General features: G+C 38.4%; 1 protein-coding gene and 2 non-coding genes across 4 annotated transcripts; 1 reads left to right on the top strand and 2 right to left on the bottom strand.

Annotated features, from left to right (window-relative positions):
• Window positions 1–472: 472 nt before the first annotated feature.
• On the bottom strand, window positions 473–17,323 carry LOC121636538 (store-operated calcium entry regulator STIMATE-like). 2 transcript variants are annotated; one of them, XM_041980100.1, is made up of 10 exons: window positions 16,358–17,323; window positions 14,620–14,668; window positions 14,427–14,522; window positions 14,168–14,289; window positions 13,813–13,925; window positions 12,878–12,955; window positions 12,165–12,308; window positions 7,779–7,886; window positions 3,509–3,632; window positions 473–847 (listed from the first exon to the last, which is right to left on the bottom strand). In XM_041980100.1, exons 1-10 carry the CDS (start codon window positions 16,548–16,550, stop codon window positions 732–734), a joined length of 1,143 nt encoding a protein of 380 aa, XP_041836034.1. In that variant the 5' UTR covers window positions 16,551–17,323; the 3' UTR covers window positions 473–731. The 2 variants fall into 2 exon arrangements, with proteins under 2 accessions (XP_041836034.1, XP_041836032.1); XM_041980098.1 differs by lacking the exons at window positions 7,779–7,886; window positions 12,165–12,308; window positions 12,878–12,955; ... (3 more) ...; window positions 14,620–14,668; window positions 16,358–17,323 and adding an exon at window positions 3,755–3,903.
• On the top strand, window positions 3,180–3,251 carry trnae-cuc. The gene has a single exon. It is a non-coding gene; the product is annotated as a tRNA-Glu (tRNA).
• trnar-acg lies at window positions 9,960–10,032 on the bottom strand. Its single transcript has one exon. It is a non-coding gene; the product is annotated as a tRNA-Arg (tRNA).
• Window positions 17,324–17,360: the final 37 nt, after the last annotated feature.

Here is a 17,360-nt window from a genome sequence, read left to right as displayed (position 1 = left end):
TTGTACTCAGGATTTTCAAGAGGGACTTTCTGAAAGAAACCTTTCTAGCCGAAAAGGTTTTAGGAAATCGGGAGACAGTTTATGTTTATCACTCTGTACAGTGAATGGGTTATGTTGACTGAAGAGATTTGTGAGTGAGTTTGCGACTGGTTGTAATTTCTAGAGTTTGTGGCAACATGTTGTTCAGGCAGCAAAACCTCTTATTTTCATTCAAAGACACTTTTATAAACATGTTTTTTTGTGTGTGTGTTTTTAATTTTGTAAAGTCTTCCTGCCATCAAATACTTTTTAGTAATGTTTTGTTTTTATTTAATCAAATTTCTCCTGATGACAACTGACCAATCACACAAAATAAGGGCAACTTTATGCAAAAAACCTGCAGGACAATCACCCACTCACGTTTCCCTAAAGTAAAATGATCAATTAAAGATGTGCTTGAGTCAGAGGGAAACATCTTGGATTACTCCATTACTGTAGACCCAGTATCCAGTTTATTACAGACAAATACAAGAACACAGCATTTAACACAAAGACAATAATTTATTTGGAAAATACAAAAACAGAATAGCAAATCACAGCATGCATAACAGTAATATGAAAATACATTACTAGCACTTCCTTTATTCCACTTGAACTATACAAATTTTGATTTATATATATATATATATATATTAAAAAAAGACTCTAGTGAGTATTCCCGCAGTGCTGTTCCTCTTCTTGTTGTACAGTGACTACTTGTTGAAGACACTGGCTGCAGGATCTTTGGCTGGATCAGGTTTGGTGAGGACCGTCTCCGTCCCTGTCCTCACGCCGCTGAACACAGATGGAGCCACCTTCCCCATTCGCTCTAAACACAAAAACAAACATGAGAAATGGGTCCTCAAACCCAGTGACTGATCATCTTTAAGGAGAAGGCTGACATAGGAAATATATCCGACTTGTTGCGACCTGACTCAGGGGGGAATGAGAGGCGTAACAAAGAGAGAACAGGTGTTAAAATGGAAGCTAACAGAATTTATTGATGCAAGTGGTGATGAGGAACAAACAAATGGTGGTATGGTACAATGTGTTGGGTTTAGCAAAGCTGCTTAAAGCAAAGGAAACAATAAAAAATCTAAGTATAAACTCAAAACCAGCCAGTACAAAAAGGAAAACCAAGATTAAGTAAAACAAGTGAAACTAAAAACTATGCTATGCTTATTTAAACACACAAAACACTATATACAGTTAAACTCAAATCTATCCTAGCCCAACACATTCTAACTTTAACAACTATTCTAATTAGAAATACAACTGAAAGAGAAGCCAAAAGGGCTTCATGTAAAAGAAAACAAGACAACCAGTCAGTGCACAAAATATAACACAAAGCTAAAAAGTTCAAACATTGTTGGAAAATACTACTGTTTCTAAGCAAATAGCACCAACTAAAGCACACGATCAAAGTCACCAAGTACAGACAAGCCAAGGGCAAACTGTCTGTGCAAACAGTTGCCAATGACTGAGCAGTCACAGCCATAGATATATACATATATGTATGTATATCTATCTATCTATCTATCTATCTATATATATATCTATATACATATAGATATATATATATATATATGGTCGCAGCAATCTTTTATTTCCTGGTGGATGATAGCAGGAGCAGTGATTGGACCAGCAATTATCCAATCAGGAGAAAGGAGGTGAAGACGTGTCAGGTGCAGCATATTTGCATGCAGGACAGGACACAGGTGGAGACAATGGCAGCCATATGTTTGACTCCCTGTTTAACTGTCTTTAAGTTTTGGTTTGTCACCATCCAAGCAAAATTTGCTAAATAAATTTGAGTTTGGAAAAGTACGCTTTTCAAGCTTTGTGAATGGTTAACAATAATTTACTTCGGGTTATATTTAGGTGTATTTACTGAGCTGCAGAGAGTTGTTGTTGGCTTTTTTATCTTGATGCTTGCTGTGCTAAACTAATTTCCTAGAGAATGCTCATAATAAGCATTAAAACATTCAGAATAATGACAATATTGTACATATGGGAATGTTGTGTTGGCACACAGCGGTTTGCTGTATTGAGATCACAGTCAAGTGAGCCGGCATTCTCCAGCTGACACTCGCAGCTCCATTTTCTCAAAAACTGTACAGTAAAATATTTGGCCCTCCATAGTGAAAATACCTGACATCACCCTGAACCAGAATCCAGAGAAAACTTTGTGTCACCTGTCCGAAAATGGCTGTTTGAGCTGTACAGTGAAGTTTACATGAGCATATTATGGCTTCAGTACAGTAAAATCATCAAACTTTGACAATGGAGTCTCTTGATGTAGTTCTGAACAAAAATCAAGTGAAACTTCTGCATGAAGGCCTGCTTGTACTATATGATATAAAAACATGTTTTGCCTGTGCGTTCATACCAAAATGGCTTTCATCTAACATTCGTCATTGGTGCTAATGTGCTTAGTATGAAGTCATCATTTCAAACAATTAAAAACGTTAATAAATGTTACTTCAGTTAATTAATTAAGTAATTGTCCTATATTTATAAAATGCCCCTTAAAACATGTAGGAAATATATATTTAAATTTATTGAGTTATTATTAACATCAGCTATAACGGAAAAAGTTTAATTCTAGTAATAGTTTTATTTATTTCTTCGTGTTCAAAGTAATTTGAATATTAACATTACTCTGCACTGTAGCTAAATCCGGATATAATAGTTTCATTTTATTCTGCTGTAGACCTTTTTGTCCTTTTATAGTTTCCATACATACAACTACCGTAATACCTAGCTAGTGTTTTTGCGCAACTAAATGTTAGCTGCGAGTGCTGGCTGATAAATCACAGCTCCCTTGACCGCGGTCTGTTGAGTTCACACAAAAAAAAAACAACCTGGTATGTGGTCTCAAAGTACTAGTTACATATAAAGTAGTACATTCAAGCCAAGCAATTTACCTGTAAAGAGACACAGTTTTATGAGCCGCACACATACAGTTGCTGGTGCGTTGCATAGCTATGCTAGACTAGTTAGCTTGTAAATGCTGTGAGGCGCAGATATCGTTCATGTTTTGACACTCCACGATTTACGTTACAACACCGACTGTCAGAAAAAGTTGTCTTAGCTATGAGTATAACTACCCACTTGATAAGGAGTTTTAACATGTTTAAATCCCGGATTGTTTTCAGCAGTCCCTGGTGGTCTAGTGGTTAGGATTCGGCGCTCTCACCGCCGCGGCCCGGGTTCGATTCCCGGTCAGGGAATTACCTTTTACATATTTCTTAAAACCTAAAAATTATTTGTAACTATATTAATCCGGTATCATCAAAATTCTAATAGATTCCAGTCACTTTTATTAACTTAGAACAAACTAATATCCCAAAAAATTATCTCTGTGGACAACAAACACATCCAAAGATTGTATTCTACAGTCATTTAGCAGACGCTTTGTAAAAACATTCAGTCTTCCTGACGCATTGCTTGACATGACTAAACAACATTAATAGCAGACTTTACTCACCACACTCCACCATGACCTCATAGGTCTTACTTTTGACCTCGCCCTTCAGTCCCAGTTTACTGCGAGCTCCTTTCAGGTCTTCCTCTTTAACGGGTGGGCGCTTCTTCTTTTTTACCTCGCCTGGCTACAGTCAAGAGAAGAACAAAAATAAAGGATGGTTAAGGCAAAATTTTTTGTCAAATATAAAACAATGTTAAAATGTGTTTGTACAAAAACAAAATCAAGACAACTTATGACGTAACATACCTGTGACATAGTTGTTAAAACTGGGATAAATATTCCACAGACTGTCGTTCTGGTGCAGTTGATGGTTGTATATCTGTCTCTGAGCAAGCTTGACAGTATATATAGTCATGCACCCAGTTAAGTGAGACCCCCTACCATTGATCTCACTCCTGGCTGTTGTCAGTGTGTATTATTAGGAGTGACGTGAGAGATGGTACAGCTGGAATGGGTCTCCCATTCAGCTTACAAGCCAACAGCTGATAATTCTAGACACAAATGCAACTTGGCACTAATGTGAATGATCAGGAGTGTCCAGCACCCAGCAGCACCGCTCTGCAGCTCCAGAGGTTGGGACTCTGCCTGACCAGCACAAACTTGATTTAAGCCAGAAAAAAAATCTTTCTGAGTCTTGGAGCTTGTAAAAAAGCATTTCTGGACAGTTAACACATGAGGCAGCCAAATGAGGGCTGAACCAAGAAGAGAGCTGCAAAACCTGTCCAGCTGTCATGTTAGAGGAGTGAAAATGACCCATCATCAAATCATTTTATGTTGTTTGGATAAACGTTTTTTGTTTGTTTGTGTTCATTTAAATGTTATTTATTTAATGGAGGTTATGTAAAATTTGTTAAAATGTAGGATTTCCATGATAAAAATCTATTTTAAACTGGAACAGATGAGCAAACAGTTAAAGCAACATTAGTCATACATGGCAGCTTGATTCCAAATAAAGTCCCTAGCTGTGAGAGGATGGTCAAACTGACTCACTCTGTTTTAAATTATAAAGACAGAGACATGTTGAGAAACCAGATCTGCATATTCTTTTAAGCAATTCCCCGACAAAGAAAATATTTGGAGTTTTTAGGCTTTTTAATTTTACCTTCAATTTTTATCAAAGTATTGGGCTGTTTGATTAAATCAAACCATGTGATAATCTCACCAGGAAGACACTAATTAGGGAGGATGTTGACAACTAATATGTATCTAAAATTTGCAGTAGGAATGCTCTGATACCACTTTAAAAAAAAAACAAGTACAATTACTTACATTTGAGTATTTATCGATTGATTGCGTGATATATGGATCATCCTGCAGCCTTCCTCGAAATGAAAGGCTTGAAATCTGTCAGAATCGTCATAAATAAGGAGGATAAAATGTTTTGTTTTTTTTGTGTATTATATTCACAGCTGTGACAAAGCACCTACACGCCCAAAATCAACTTCTCTTGGATAATGCCAAGTTTGGGTTTTTAATATGGCATGAGTAGTAACTTGTGTCGGGACAACGATGAAAGCTTAAAATGTAAGGCTTGAAAAATGTCAGGATCTTCATGAATAATAAAGATAAGGTGGTGGTTTAATTTGGCATGAGTAATAACTCTATGCATTGAAAATAAGTGTATCTTTGTCTTAACAATCCTATTTTTTCACACCGGCATCGAGTTCTGTAGAATTGAAAGACTTTTTTGTTACCGAGCATGAATACATGCACATAATATCGGGCTGGTACCCAATACAGGTATCTGTGTCTGTGTTTCATTAACATTCAGGCATATCTTATCCATTAAATATTAATAATTATCTGTTAAGTAGTAGAAGGGATTCTATTCTATTCTACAGTCATTTAGCAATGAATGGGTAAAATGTAATGGGGTATCAATATAAACAAGAACCTAAAATTAAGGTCAAATGAAAAAATGGGAAGATATTTCAATCCCACTGAATCTACTATTTGCTAGTTTCATTAGCCATCTCCTTTATGACTCAGTAAAATACATGTTGGTGCAAATGTCTAAGACAATAAACACCTACTTGTTATTGTTTACCAACCCTGACTAGTTAAATACATCTTACAGCTACCTTTAATATTCTAAATTATTGTATCCCAGCCTGTATTTAGAGCTCCTTCAGTGGTTTTTACTATTTCTGTATCAGCACAAGTTAAAGGAAATCACATGTTTGTGTCAGAGCTGAGTACTTGGCATGTACTTTGGAAAATAGATGTTTGTGCATTGTTGATCTACAGTGTAAGTACTTACTGGCAGCTTGTGCACATCTGAGCACATAGGTACAGTGTTCTCATAGAAAATATGCTGCTTCTAATGGTAAATATGAACTAAAGCCCTAAATTCACATCATATTTAGACCAGCTGGTGCTATTTTTACATGCAGTTACTGAATATCTAAATTCAGCAATAACAGAACTTCTATAAATCCCCAGTCAAAACATCAGATTTTACATAGAAAATTAATCCACGAAGGAGTTAGTGTGTCACATCTTTTATTTGAAAATCATTTATAATGATTATTTCCCCATCATCACTTCTCTTTTAAATCATCTAGTAGTTTAAACCTTGTCAAACACTGCAAGCCCTCTTTGTTCTGGTTGAGCTGAGTTAGAATAACTGCTGCAAGGTGCTGTAGTTTCCCCCTTTTAATGCGTCCTTTATTCCTTGCCAACATGCCAAAAACATCAGAGTGAAAACATGACCAGCACAGTAGTCGTCACATTTAATGTCACTCCATTTACTTTCAAACAAGACCAGCAGTCACTTCAACAAGACACACATGTATTCTGCACCAGGTATACTGTATATATACACTGGCATGCACACACAAAAACACACACCCTCCCTCACCGTGGTCTGGTCCAAACTCAGTTTTACAGTTTTAAGGTCTAAGCAAGTCACATTCTTAACACCAGAGCCTGCTGAATGTTGCTTCATGCCTGAAGATCTGGAGCTCTGGTTTAATCAGTTAAAACAAAACCTACCAAACCAAAAGCAAACAAACAAAACACCTGCTGGTAACTTCACTCAGGCACATTACTGGAAAACAAACAAAAGACACACAAAACGAAAGGAAAGATGAAAGATGTGGGAATTTGTGCAAGAAATGGTTCCCATATCAACTCTTTCAGTTTGAGTGAAGGAATGAAGAACACTTTGGGGACAAGCATAGTCACCTTTTTGGTCTGAAACACAAAAATAACTGGTAAAAACATTCAAATACAAAAACATTACATCAAAAAACCGTGAGTAAAGCAGTCCCAAACAAACTGAGGCTGCTGCATCGTGTCTGCAGACAGAAAACGCTGGGTGAGCGGACGTTAGGAGGACGCCGCAGCACGATGTTTGCAGTCCTACTTCAACTGTTTATTAGCTGAAAGAAGAAATCTGCTATCTGTTAGGAAAAAAATGGAAAATCACTGCAAAACTTAACATGTTCCCTTTGACAAAAGTAATATTACATCCAAGATATACAGCAGCAAAGTGTGTAACCGTGCTGCAAAGTGTTAGAGCTGCATCATTACTGTGACAAAATGCTCCTCTATGAGTCAAGGGATGTCCAAATGTACACATCCTATCACCCACTCACTCACACACACACACACACACACACACAGTACATATCACAGGCTATGGAGGGACATCTACATGAGAAGACAAAAGGACAAAGTTTACATGAAGTCTACATCAGGAATGCGAGTACTTTAGAGCATTATGGTGTCAAACGTAAGCAACTCAATAAGCAGAGTCGCTGGCATGATATTTGGCTCTAATGGGGCCACTAAAGTTTGATCAGCGCTCTTGGTCTGAGACTAGTACACATATAATTTGTGACTTAGGTTCAATCAGTAAACCGATGTTAATTGATTCCTGTGATGCTTACGTTACAGTATAATATATAATCCTTAATGTAATGGATAATGCTTTACCAGTATAATGTTTGTCATGATGGGATTCTTTTTCCCATCTCTAAAGACAACAGTAATCCCATGAGTGCTGTGTCCACATGCAACAGTATGCAACAGATCATGGCCAACTGCAAAAAACATATTTTATAGTTCCAGTACAGACATGCTTTTTGTAGTCATCCTTCAGGAGTTAACAGAAAGTGGAATTTCAGGACAGTATAATCTCGTGTTTTCACAAGTTTGGAGGTGGAGATGATAACCTGTGGAGGTAAAGGGAATGTCTGTGGGCTTGTGAGGTGAGAGCTACTAGAGGAGCCGATCATAGCGGTAAAGCTAGGCACGCAGGTCAAACGGGGATCCCCATGCGAAGCTTTTTCTTCTTTACTGTCTTAAGACCGGTGAGTCGGCGGACATCGTCCTCATCGGACTCATCCATTTCATCATCTGCTGAGAAAAGGATCTAAAAAACAGGGAGGAGAAATAGAGAAAATGGATGAATGAATGAAAGAACCATTTGCATATTAACTAAAGCTGATTGTCTATGATGTACTGTCAGGAGATTCTGAATGACCATGACTTCTGAGGCTAAATTATTGCCTGTGTATGCCCATAAGTATTTGCAGGAGGCCATTAGCAGCCAGTCTATTTCTGGTAACACAATCATGGCTGAACACCCAGTTGCTCTTATAGTAAGTGTGTCATCGGTGGTGGTTAACAAACAGTAAATAATGCCCACAATTCATTGGCTCATAGGAAATAAGATCTACTTTTATCTACTATGCTCCAAAACACTTTATCCTTAATTTTTCCCACAATATAGTTCAGTATCATCCTTCAATTTAAAGAGACAGCTTATGTATGTCTACTTCCATCAAACACCACAATTTAAGTTTGTAAGGCTGGTTATCTTTAATCTAGTTAACAATGTACATGCAAGATGAGAGTTGGAGGAACAGAGCCAATGCCAACTAAGGCAGCTGTTTTAAAAACTCTTGCTTAGGCATATGTAGTGGACAACTATCCGCCTCTATTAATGTTCCTTCCTTTCACTAGTGTTTCCAACAGGCTGAGAAGCTATCTGTGGTGTTGGATAGTATTAATCCTATACCAATGTTCCTGTAAATAGGTCCTGTTGTGCTATTTGGACATTTCTGAGATTTCTGTGTTGACTACTCATCAGACAAGCAAGCTGTGCCGTTTTTATCACATAAACACATGTATGAGGTTTCTAGTGTCATTCAGTTTTTATGGTGCTGAAAACAGTTGGTTTTAGAGAGCTTTTTCTAGTTTGATATTTCAGTGATGTCCCACGAGGTTGGAGGGGGCGACTTAGTTATTGGTCATCTTCTCTAGATTGTATACGTTTACACCATGTTTGTGGACGCCACAACGTTTTCAGTGTCAACATGTCACACAAGAAATGCTTCTTCGCAGAGTTGCACCATCTGTATTTGTGGCCGGCATTTCACGGAAGACTGCTGGATGAATAAGGGTCGGTACAACACAGGGCTTTCGCTGAAAGGAGGGTCTGTTCCTACAGTCAAGGACCATGTTTCTAATCCTGTGTCACAAGCTGTAAGTAAAACCGAGTAAGTTGTCTGTTTTGTTTTGATAGTTAGTGTGTGAGCAACAGTCAAACTAGGGGAATTAATCCACACTGACTTTACCTGGTCACTACCAGCAGGTAACACACATGTAATGACCAGAAAGTTAATGACACTGTAGATGGACATGCTACAAAACTTAACCAGGCTAAAAACACCTGGCAGATTAGCCACGTGAAACAACAGACATATATGAAGTGACTAGAAATACAGCTAACTATAGTGTAACAATGCATGAAAGTGTTAGCAAATAGCTAAAGTAGGGAAGACCTCTTTAAAGAGATGAGGTGGAATGGGATCATTGGGAGATCCAGCAGGCTTCATATGTCATACTATCTCCTCCAGAAACTGCAGGGCAACAGTCTTAAACTGGTGATAAACAGCAGAGCACACATGGAAACAGAGTGATCACGAGAGGGACGAGTAATAAAAGCCCTAGAGCTCACAACCTTGTCAATGAAAAGTTCTGAAAATCCTCACATTTTAGTAGAGCTCTCCAGGCAGGTTGTTTGTGGTGCACAAAGAACAGAGTTACTGACATTAAAGAGAACACAGGGGTTATGTCACTTAGACGCAATGATGACAGAAAAATACTTTGCTTTTGCAGCTTTCACTGATCTTTGGTAAGATTGCTAGCTATCTCAGATTAGACAGATTAATTTAATTTAGTATTAAAGTCTTTCACTCTGATGTCTTTAGAATTTGATGTACTTTATTAATCCCAGAGTGGGAAATTTTAGTTTTTATTTTTGTATTTTTTAAGATGGCGTGCTGGTAGCTGGTTACAGCAGCTTTCCCTCTTGAACTGTGTTTATAAAGTAATCAAGTGACAACAGCTTATTTAAAAAATTAAATTAAGATAGCAGAAAATTCATGCTGGATGTCACTAATAAAGACATTCAAATGCAGAGAAAAAAAGATAAATGAAACGAGCCAGCCAGGAGTCGAACCTAGAATCTTCTGATCCGTAGTCAGACGCGTTATCCATTGCGCCACTGGCCCGCATGTAAAAAAAACCCCACATGACTTTTAAAAAACATGTGTTTGTTAGATCACCTCTTATTAGGGCTAGGGTTCTGATCTGTTTCACTAATGACATTCACACTGCGGTTGCACGAGCATGCACAAGTCTGCCTGCTACCTTTCTCTACACCTCGCGACTCGCACATTGGACTACTATATCGTGTCCTCGAAAAGCAATGGCTGCTGCGCGCTTCGTGTAAAGTGACTAAAATCGTGTAAGTTGTCCTAAAATCTTGATGGATTTGTTGCTAGGCTATCACCCATTTGTCGATGTAAAACTACCATAAATATGCAAACGTAACCGGTAGTCGCACAAGCCAACTGTAGTTCCAGGTAATTCTTGGTAGTGATGGCCAATCAGCTCTTAGCTTGTAACCAAGAATTGACCAATCAGAGGGCTCTCCTCGTTCTTGCTAGCAGACTTGGAGGGAATGCCATGTTTTTGTAGTGTTTGTAATGTAATGTTCTTTCAGCTAAAATATATAAATAAATAACTCTCTGCTGCATAAATAAAGAAAGACAACAAAAGAAAAACAGTTTTTACATAGAGTAAACTTATGTTATTAATCTCATTTAACTTTTTTATAACATAATTATCACTTTAAGTTAATTTATTATTACTTCATAAAAGTAAATATAAAAGTGAGAGTTGCAGTGGCAGAAAAATCTGGTATTTTTCTTCCAAGTCTGCTAGCCAAGAACGAGGAGAGTCCTCTGATTGGTCCATTCTTGGTTGTGGTCGGCGGGACTTCAGAACCCCAGGGCGCTTGTAGGTCGAGGTAATTCTTGGTAATTCTTGGTAGTGATGGCCAATCACCTATTGGCTTTTAACCAAGAATTGACCAAGAATTGAGCTCATCCACCAATCGCATCTCGGGGACCGGTCTGAAGTCCCGCCCAAGTCTACCAAGAATGGACCAATCAGAGAACTCCCCTCATTCTTGGCTAGCGGAATAGGCTATCACCTATTTGTCGATGTAAAACTACCATAAATATGCAAACGTAACCGGTGATCGCACAAGCCAACTGTAGGTCGAGGTAATTCTTGGTAGTAATGGCCAATCAGCTCTTAGCTTGTAACCAAGTCTTGAACCCATCCACAAATCGCGTCTCGTGGCTGTTCCCAAGTCCCGCCGACCACAACCAAGAAGGGACCAATCAGAGGACTCTCCTCGTTCTTGGCTAGCAGACTTGGAAGAAAAATACCGGAAATTTTTCTGCCTCTGCAACTCTCAATTTTATATTTACTTTAATGAAGTAATAATAAATTAACTTAAAGTAATAATTATGTTATAAAAAAGTTAAATGATATTAATAACATAAGTTTACTCTATGTAAAAACTGTTTTTTGTTGTCTTTCTTTATTCATGCAGCAGAGAGTTATTTATTTATACATTTTAAATGAAAGAACATTACATTACAAACACTACAAAAACATGGCATTCCCTCCAAGTCTGCTAGCGAGAACGAGGAGAGCCCTCTGATCGGTCAATTCTTGGTTACAAGCTAAGAGATGATTGGCCATCACTACCAAGAATTACCTGGAACTACAGCAGGCTTGTGTGCCACTGGCACACTCGCCACTTTCATTCTGCAAAATGAAAGCTTGATCTCTGAATTTCACAGACAGTGAGTCAAGTAACCCTTCATGAAGCTTTTGTCTGCACTTATTTAAGCATTCTTATATTAAAATACCTGAAAATTCCGCTGTGATGCTGTTCTATAATCTAAATCATGACATTTACTGAGAAGAAATCCAATACTCAAAACTCTGTTTTAAACATGCTTAAATTTTTGCTCAAATAACCACCTACTAGACACCAGGGGCCACATGGCCTAAGTACAACGTTGATGGTTTTCTCTGAATTTGTAGGAGTAAAATATAAATTCTAATTCTTTTTGGATGCAGCAACATGCTTGGTCCACATCAAAAGTTTCAACAGAACAATTTTAGAGGGTGCTTCCTGGTTATCCACTGGAGCTGATCAATCTGCTTTAGTCACAATTTAGCTTCATAAGAAAAACATAAATATCTGGAAGCAATTTGCACTACGTGAGCTGTTTCATGGGGACTCTCTCTTTTTCAATGTCATATTTCCAATGAGACTTACCTCTGATTCTGAGTCATCGTGGGAAAGCGCTCTTCTGTAGCGCACCTTGCTGTTCCCACGTGAGTCCTCTTCTCTCTCCTCAAGCTTTGCTTTTGTTTTGTGCTTTTTCATTAGGAAATTGTCTACCACCCAGAACATGAGAGCCTAAATCAAACATAAACATTGAGATTCGGGCAAATAATTCAAACAAGGAAGGATTCTTGAAATGTATGTGTACACACAAGACAATGACTATGATATGAAGAAAAAAAAAAAAGGGGGGGGGGGGGGCTTAGGCTGTTATTACAGGATTGGTTTTGTAAGAGAGCTGATCAAAGGGCCGTGGGAAAAAATAAATAAATAAAAAAAAACACACAAGCTGTTTTCACAGACGTATAGGAGTACTGAATACTGAAATATTCTGGAGATCTTCCAGAGCAGTGGCATGTGAGATCCTGTACATCTCTTTCTGATCTGTTCCTGTAATTTGTTTATTTACTATTCTCAATGTGCTGTAAAAACAGAGCAATTTCCAAAGTGTAATTTCTGCATCATGTGCAGCTTCCTGCACACCCTTGACAACCCACACCTCCTTTTTCGCATCTCTAGCTAAAATCCTCCTGCTGTAATATACTTGTATGAAAAAAAAAAAGAGTTGAGCAAACCATCCACACTTTCTCCTGAAAATCTCTGGTGTTTGTGTGTGAAAATGGCTATAGTAACACCAGACTTACATTGACGAAGAATGGAACGATGAGCATGACAATGGCCAGTTCCAAATCAGGATTCTCTATGGGGTTGAGGAGAGCCAGCTGTGACACAGACAAACATACAACAAAAATAAGTGGTGAACACAATAATGCATCCACTGACAACATTAAAGAAAGGATGATAAAGCATGCAGACTGCACTACACTATGCACAGTGATAGTGTTAGAGCCAGTTTCAGCAGCTTGTTGACACATTTATCAACTTCAGTGGACTAGTGACCCATTAAGAGTATGTGCACAAACACTTGGAGCCATTTACTTTATTTTGTTTATTTTCATAGGAAAAAAAACCTTCACAAAAGCATTGTTTTTAACATGCATCAGAGTATAGTGTATATGATTTGGTGCTCTTGCTGTCAAGTTAAGCTGTTAAAGTTTGTCCAAAGTCAGTTTTACTTTACATATTAAAGACACATGAATAACTTTTAATAATACAAATCCATCAACAGTTCCCCTAGGATATCCAGTTCTCTAGTAAATGTACTACAGAAATTAGAGAGTTATTATTTTCCTAGCAATGCTTCTCCAGCCCACTCAAGGTTAACAGTGGTAAGATGAGATACTTCAACCACTGTGAGAAACCAGAAACCTAACCCAGCATCATAAATAAATGAGCAATGCCAGCATTGCCTGGTGGTCTACTGGTTAGGAATAGGTACTCTCACTACCATATATATATATATATATATATATATATATATATATATATATATATATATATATATATATATATATATATATATATATATGTATGTATGTGTGTGTGTGTGTTTTAAGCCATGAAATACTAGCTCTAGAGAGAGCTTTTAGGTGCTTGTATTGATCTCAGCTTGAACAAGAAAAACAATAGACAGTGACTTCATACGTTACCTGTTCAAATAATTGCTCATTTTTCTTACCTTCTTCCACTGGGGGATGAGGAGGACCAGCATGATAAGGACTTTCTCAAACATCATGATGAGGATGTAGAGGATACACTGGCCCAGCCATGCTGTGCATTGCACTGGCTCCCCTACACACACACACACGAGGCACAACAGTGTGTGTGATGGCAATGAAATATGGTTGCATATTCATAAGCATGACAAACACTGCAGAATTTCACTGATTTGGTGAACGAAATACTACTTATGGCACATAAAAGTAACTTCAGTGTAGGAAATGACCGACACTGCAGTTATGACGTCGCCTACTGCCCTCCAGTGGACATTACAAGTATTTCAGGAATTTGTTGACACCCTTTCTGATACTCACCGTATTCTCCAAAACGAAGAGAGTCCCACTGCCTCCACTCTACAATAGCACTGACGGCTCTTACCCCTGCATAGATCAGCAACATGCCCAGGGAGGCATCTAACAGGAAGTTAATGAGGTATCTGTGGACAAAGAAAACTGTACATGATTAATGTGGTGGTAGAGGTACAAGACTAGTTTATCTTTATTTTCTCAGTCTCTTGGTGATTTTTGTAGAATGCAAAATTGAGCACTGTGAGGAGAACAGTCAAATACTCACAGTGAGCAGGGATCCTCCTCCGTGAGGCCCGACAGGTAGACATTAGCAAAGTGGATGAAAAGCATCCCAATCGCCTGTTTTGAGGTGTCTAGGAACCTGTAAAGTCATAGTTATGTTGCTTTCAATGAGGACCAATGAGGCTGAGATGATTCTTTTGCTCAGAAATGTATTGTTTTCCTCTCAGTTGACATACCAGATCCTCCAAGGTCTCCTTTCATGTTTGGGTTCCCTGAAGCGTTTTACTGTAGAAAACAACAAACAGACAGTGGGGTTTTACTGCAGATGACTCTCTCAATTTTTTACATCCAAAGGGAAGTTACAACTTTCATCCACAGAGCATATGTTGATGCAGAACAAGATCTAGGCAAAAAGACGCTACTTGTCACAGATCATCACATTCTCCAGCTCAAGCTATAAACCAAAACCTGAGCAAACATCCACAGAGCAGCCACCAAATGTTTAACTTACACCACTGATTTCAGCTCACCTTTAAATTGACAGGAAACAAGAAAATGTGCCATTCACAAAGTTTGACAAAAGTTTATATGTTGGGCTCTAAATGATCAGTGTAAGCTGAAAAGTACAAACCAGATGAGCTAAAAAATTATGGTTTTTTTTCCCCACTTTAACCCTTTTATATAAAGTGTGAGGGACTTAATACAAGAATGCTCTTACTAACAGCAATGAGATAACCCACACAAATTAGGCCCCTGCTCTTCTTCACAAAAGCCACTTGTTTCCCTGCATTCCTCCCACGTCTTTTTTTAAATGTAATAACACAACTGTAAAATAAAATAAAAAAAAAAAAAATATACATGAAACCTCAGCTGGACATCAAACATTTTCATCTTTGTAAATTTGTAGAAAATGTCGTCAGTCAAACACAGAGCTTTGTGTTCTCATGCGGGACATGATACAGCAACTTATGACCTCAGTTTCTGCTCACACCACAAGCGTGATTTCAGACTAAACACACCCTGTGTACAAGCTCAATGTGATGTGAATGCAAGTGGAGACCTCAGCCTATTCGCTCTGAACAGAAAGCTGCCTCTTGCAAAAAAAAAAAGAAAGAAAGAAAAATACTGAACATTCCTCAAGAGTGAGAGACTGCTGGGACACAAAATATTTTCGTGGATGTGTTAACCAGTCTATCTAAATGTAATTGAGCTTGTTTAACTATAGCAACATTAGGAAGAGCTGGATTAAAAAAACAAAACTAGAATATCCACAGAAGGGAATACAGTATGACGTTTGCATGCATTAATAGCCAGAAAAACACAATTTTCCCCTGATACATAAAACAACTACATCACTTTTGTCCCTCTTCTTTCTGAAGCCTTTTTATTTTTTATTATTTTTATCTGTTGTCTGTTCAAGGAGGCCCTCCAAAAAGGTCAAGTGTGCACTGATTGGTCAGATCAACGCTGAAGGAGCACAAAGCAGCCTTCTGTTCTTTACTTGAGACTTTGGGAAAACTAGTCACTGCAAAAGTATATTACACAGTGATGTAGACCAATGAGGGAAGAAATTTTATTTTTTTCCAAACAGTGCAAAGCAACATCTTCTGTAGGAGAGATCCCTTTTGATGGGGACTTTGGACTATTTAAAATGCTATAGAAAAATCTGTCTTCAATAGCAGAAGACAGACTTTTAAGGGAAATATACTTGTTTTTGTCCACAATGATGTCAAATGTGCCTGGAAATATAGAAGCTTAACAACCACACACACAGCTCCTGACACGTGAAATATGTCAGAGCAACATCACAGTGAACTTAAATGCATTTAGTTTTATTAGTGCTATCGTTTATGTAGCTCTGTCAGCGAAGATCAATATGACATTTGATTAATTCAGTGGCGCTACTGACAATGCACGCTCTTATCAGCAGGTCGTGCCAGATATCTGACACAGTAGATATCTGCCCATACTCACACATCAGCGTGCTGAAAGCCATCACAGCCAGAAGACCCTGGAGGAAGATCCCAAAGGACTCCATCAAGGCGCCATTCTCGCAGCCCCGGTTATCAGTACCCGGCGTTGGGCTGGAGGACGCCGATGTGTTTGTAACAGCTGCTCCTGGACCTGCCACATCTCCAAGCAGGTTGCCACCACTTACTGCAGCCATGGGGCAGATGCGCCGGGAGATAGTGTTAACAGCCGACAGAAATGGCTTCTCAGAGTCAATTATCTTGGGTAGTTGTTGGTCAGCTTATCGGTACGTTAAGCAGGACAGTCTTCAGTGAAAAATGGTGGCATCTTCTCTCTTGCAAGCTTGAACTCATTCTCCTGCTTCACACATCCAAACGGCCATAGCTGCTTTATCATGGAAGAAGTAACGCTGCTTGAAGAAGTTGCGAGGACGTATTTTGTATCTCCAACAAGGTCGTCTCCACAATTCAAAACCGAGCTGCAACATCTAAAGAAAAATAATCCACAGCTGGCTTAAAAGGTCCTCGAAGCAGACACAATATTTTCTGCTTTGACGTGGAATCTTCTAACCTACTTGCTAACAGTAACAAAACACTAGCTAAATGTCTGCTTGTAGCTAGTTAAACAGACGGAACCAGTGTTAGAACTAGTTTTAAACGTGTTGCGATGCGAGCCAGCTTGTAAAGACACATTTTTCTCGATAAACATCCACAGTCAAAAGAGGTCCAGAGACTGAGAAGCTGCAATTCCTAACCTCGCTAACCTCTAAGCCAACTACTCAGTAGCATTAGGCTAAACCTAGGCTAGCACAATTTCATTTTCTTTAACGTTGAAAACGCCACGTGCACCAGACTCTTATGACGCTCCCAATCCAAATTAAAAAGAACAAAAAAATCCCACAACTCAAATTTATTGGAAAAATAAAATTAAACGAATATAATGGCAGTTGTCAGTTTCCGTTTCTCCGGCAGTACACAGTCATGTTGACAGGAGTTGGTCATGTGAC

Source organism: Melanotaenia boesemani, chromosome 3 (genome assembly GCF_017639745.1).
Source record: "Melanotaenia boesemani isolate fMelBoe1 chromosome 3, fMelBoe1.pri, whole genome shotgun sequence".
Classification (NCBI taxonomy): domain Eukaryota; kingdom Metazoa; phylum Chordata; class Actinopteri; order Atheriniformes; family Melanotaeniidae; genus Melanotaenia; species Melanotaenia boesemani.
This window is presented reverse-complemented; position numbering and strand designations above follow the sequence as displayed.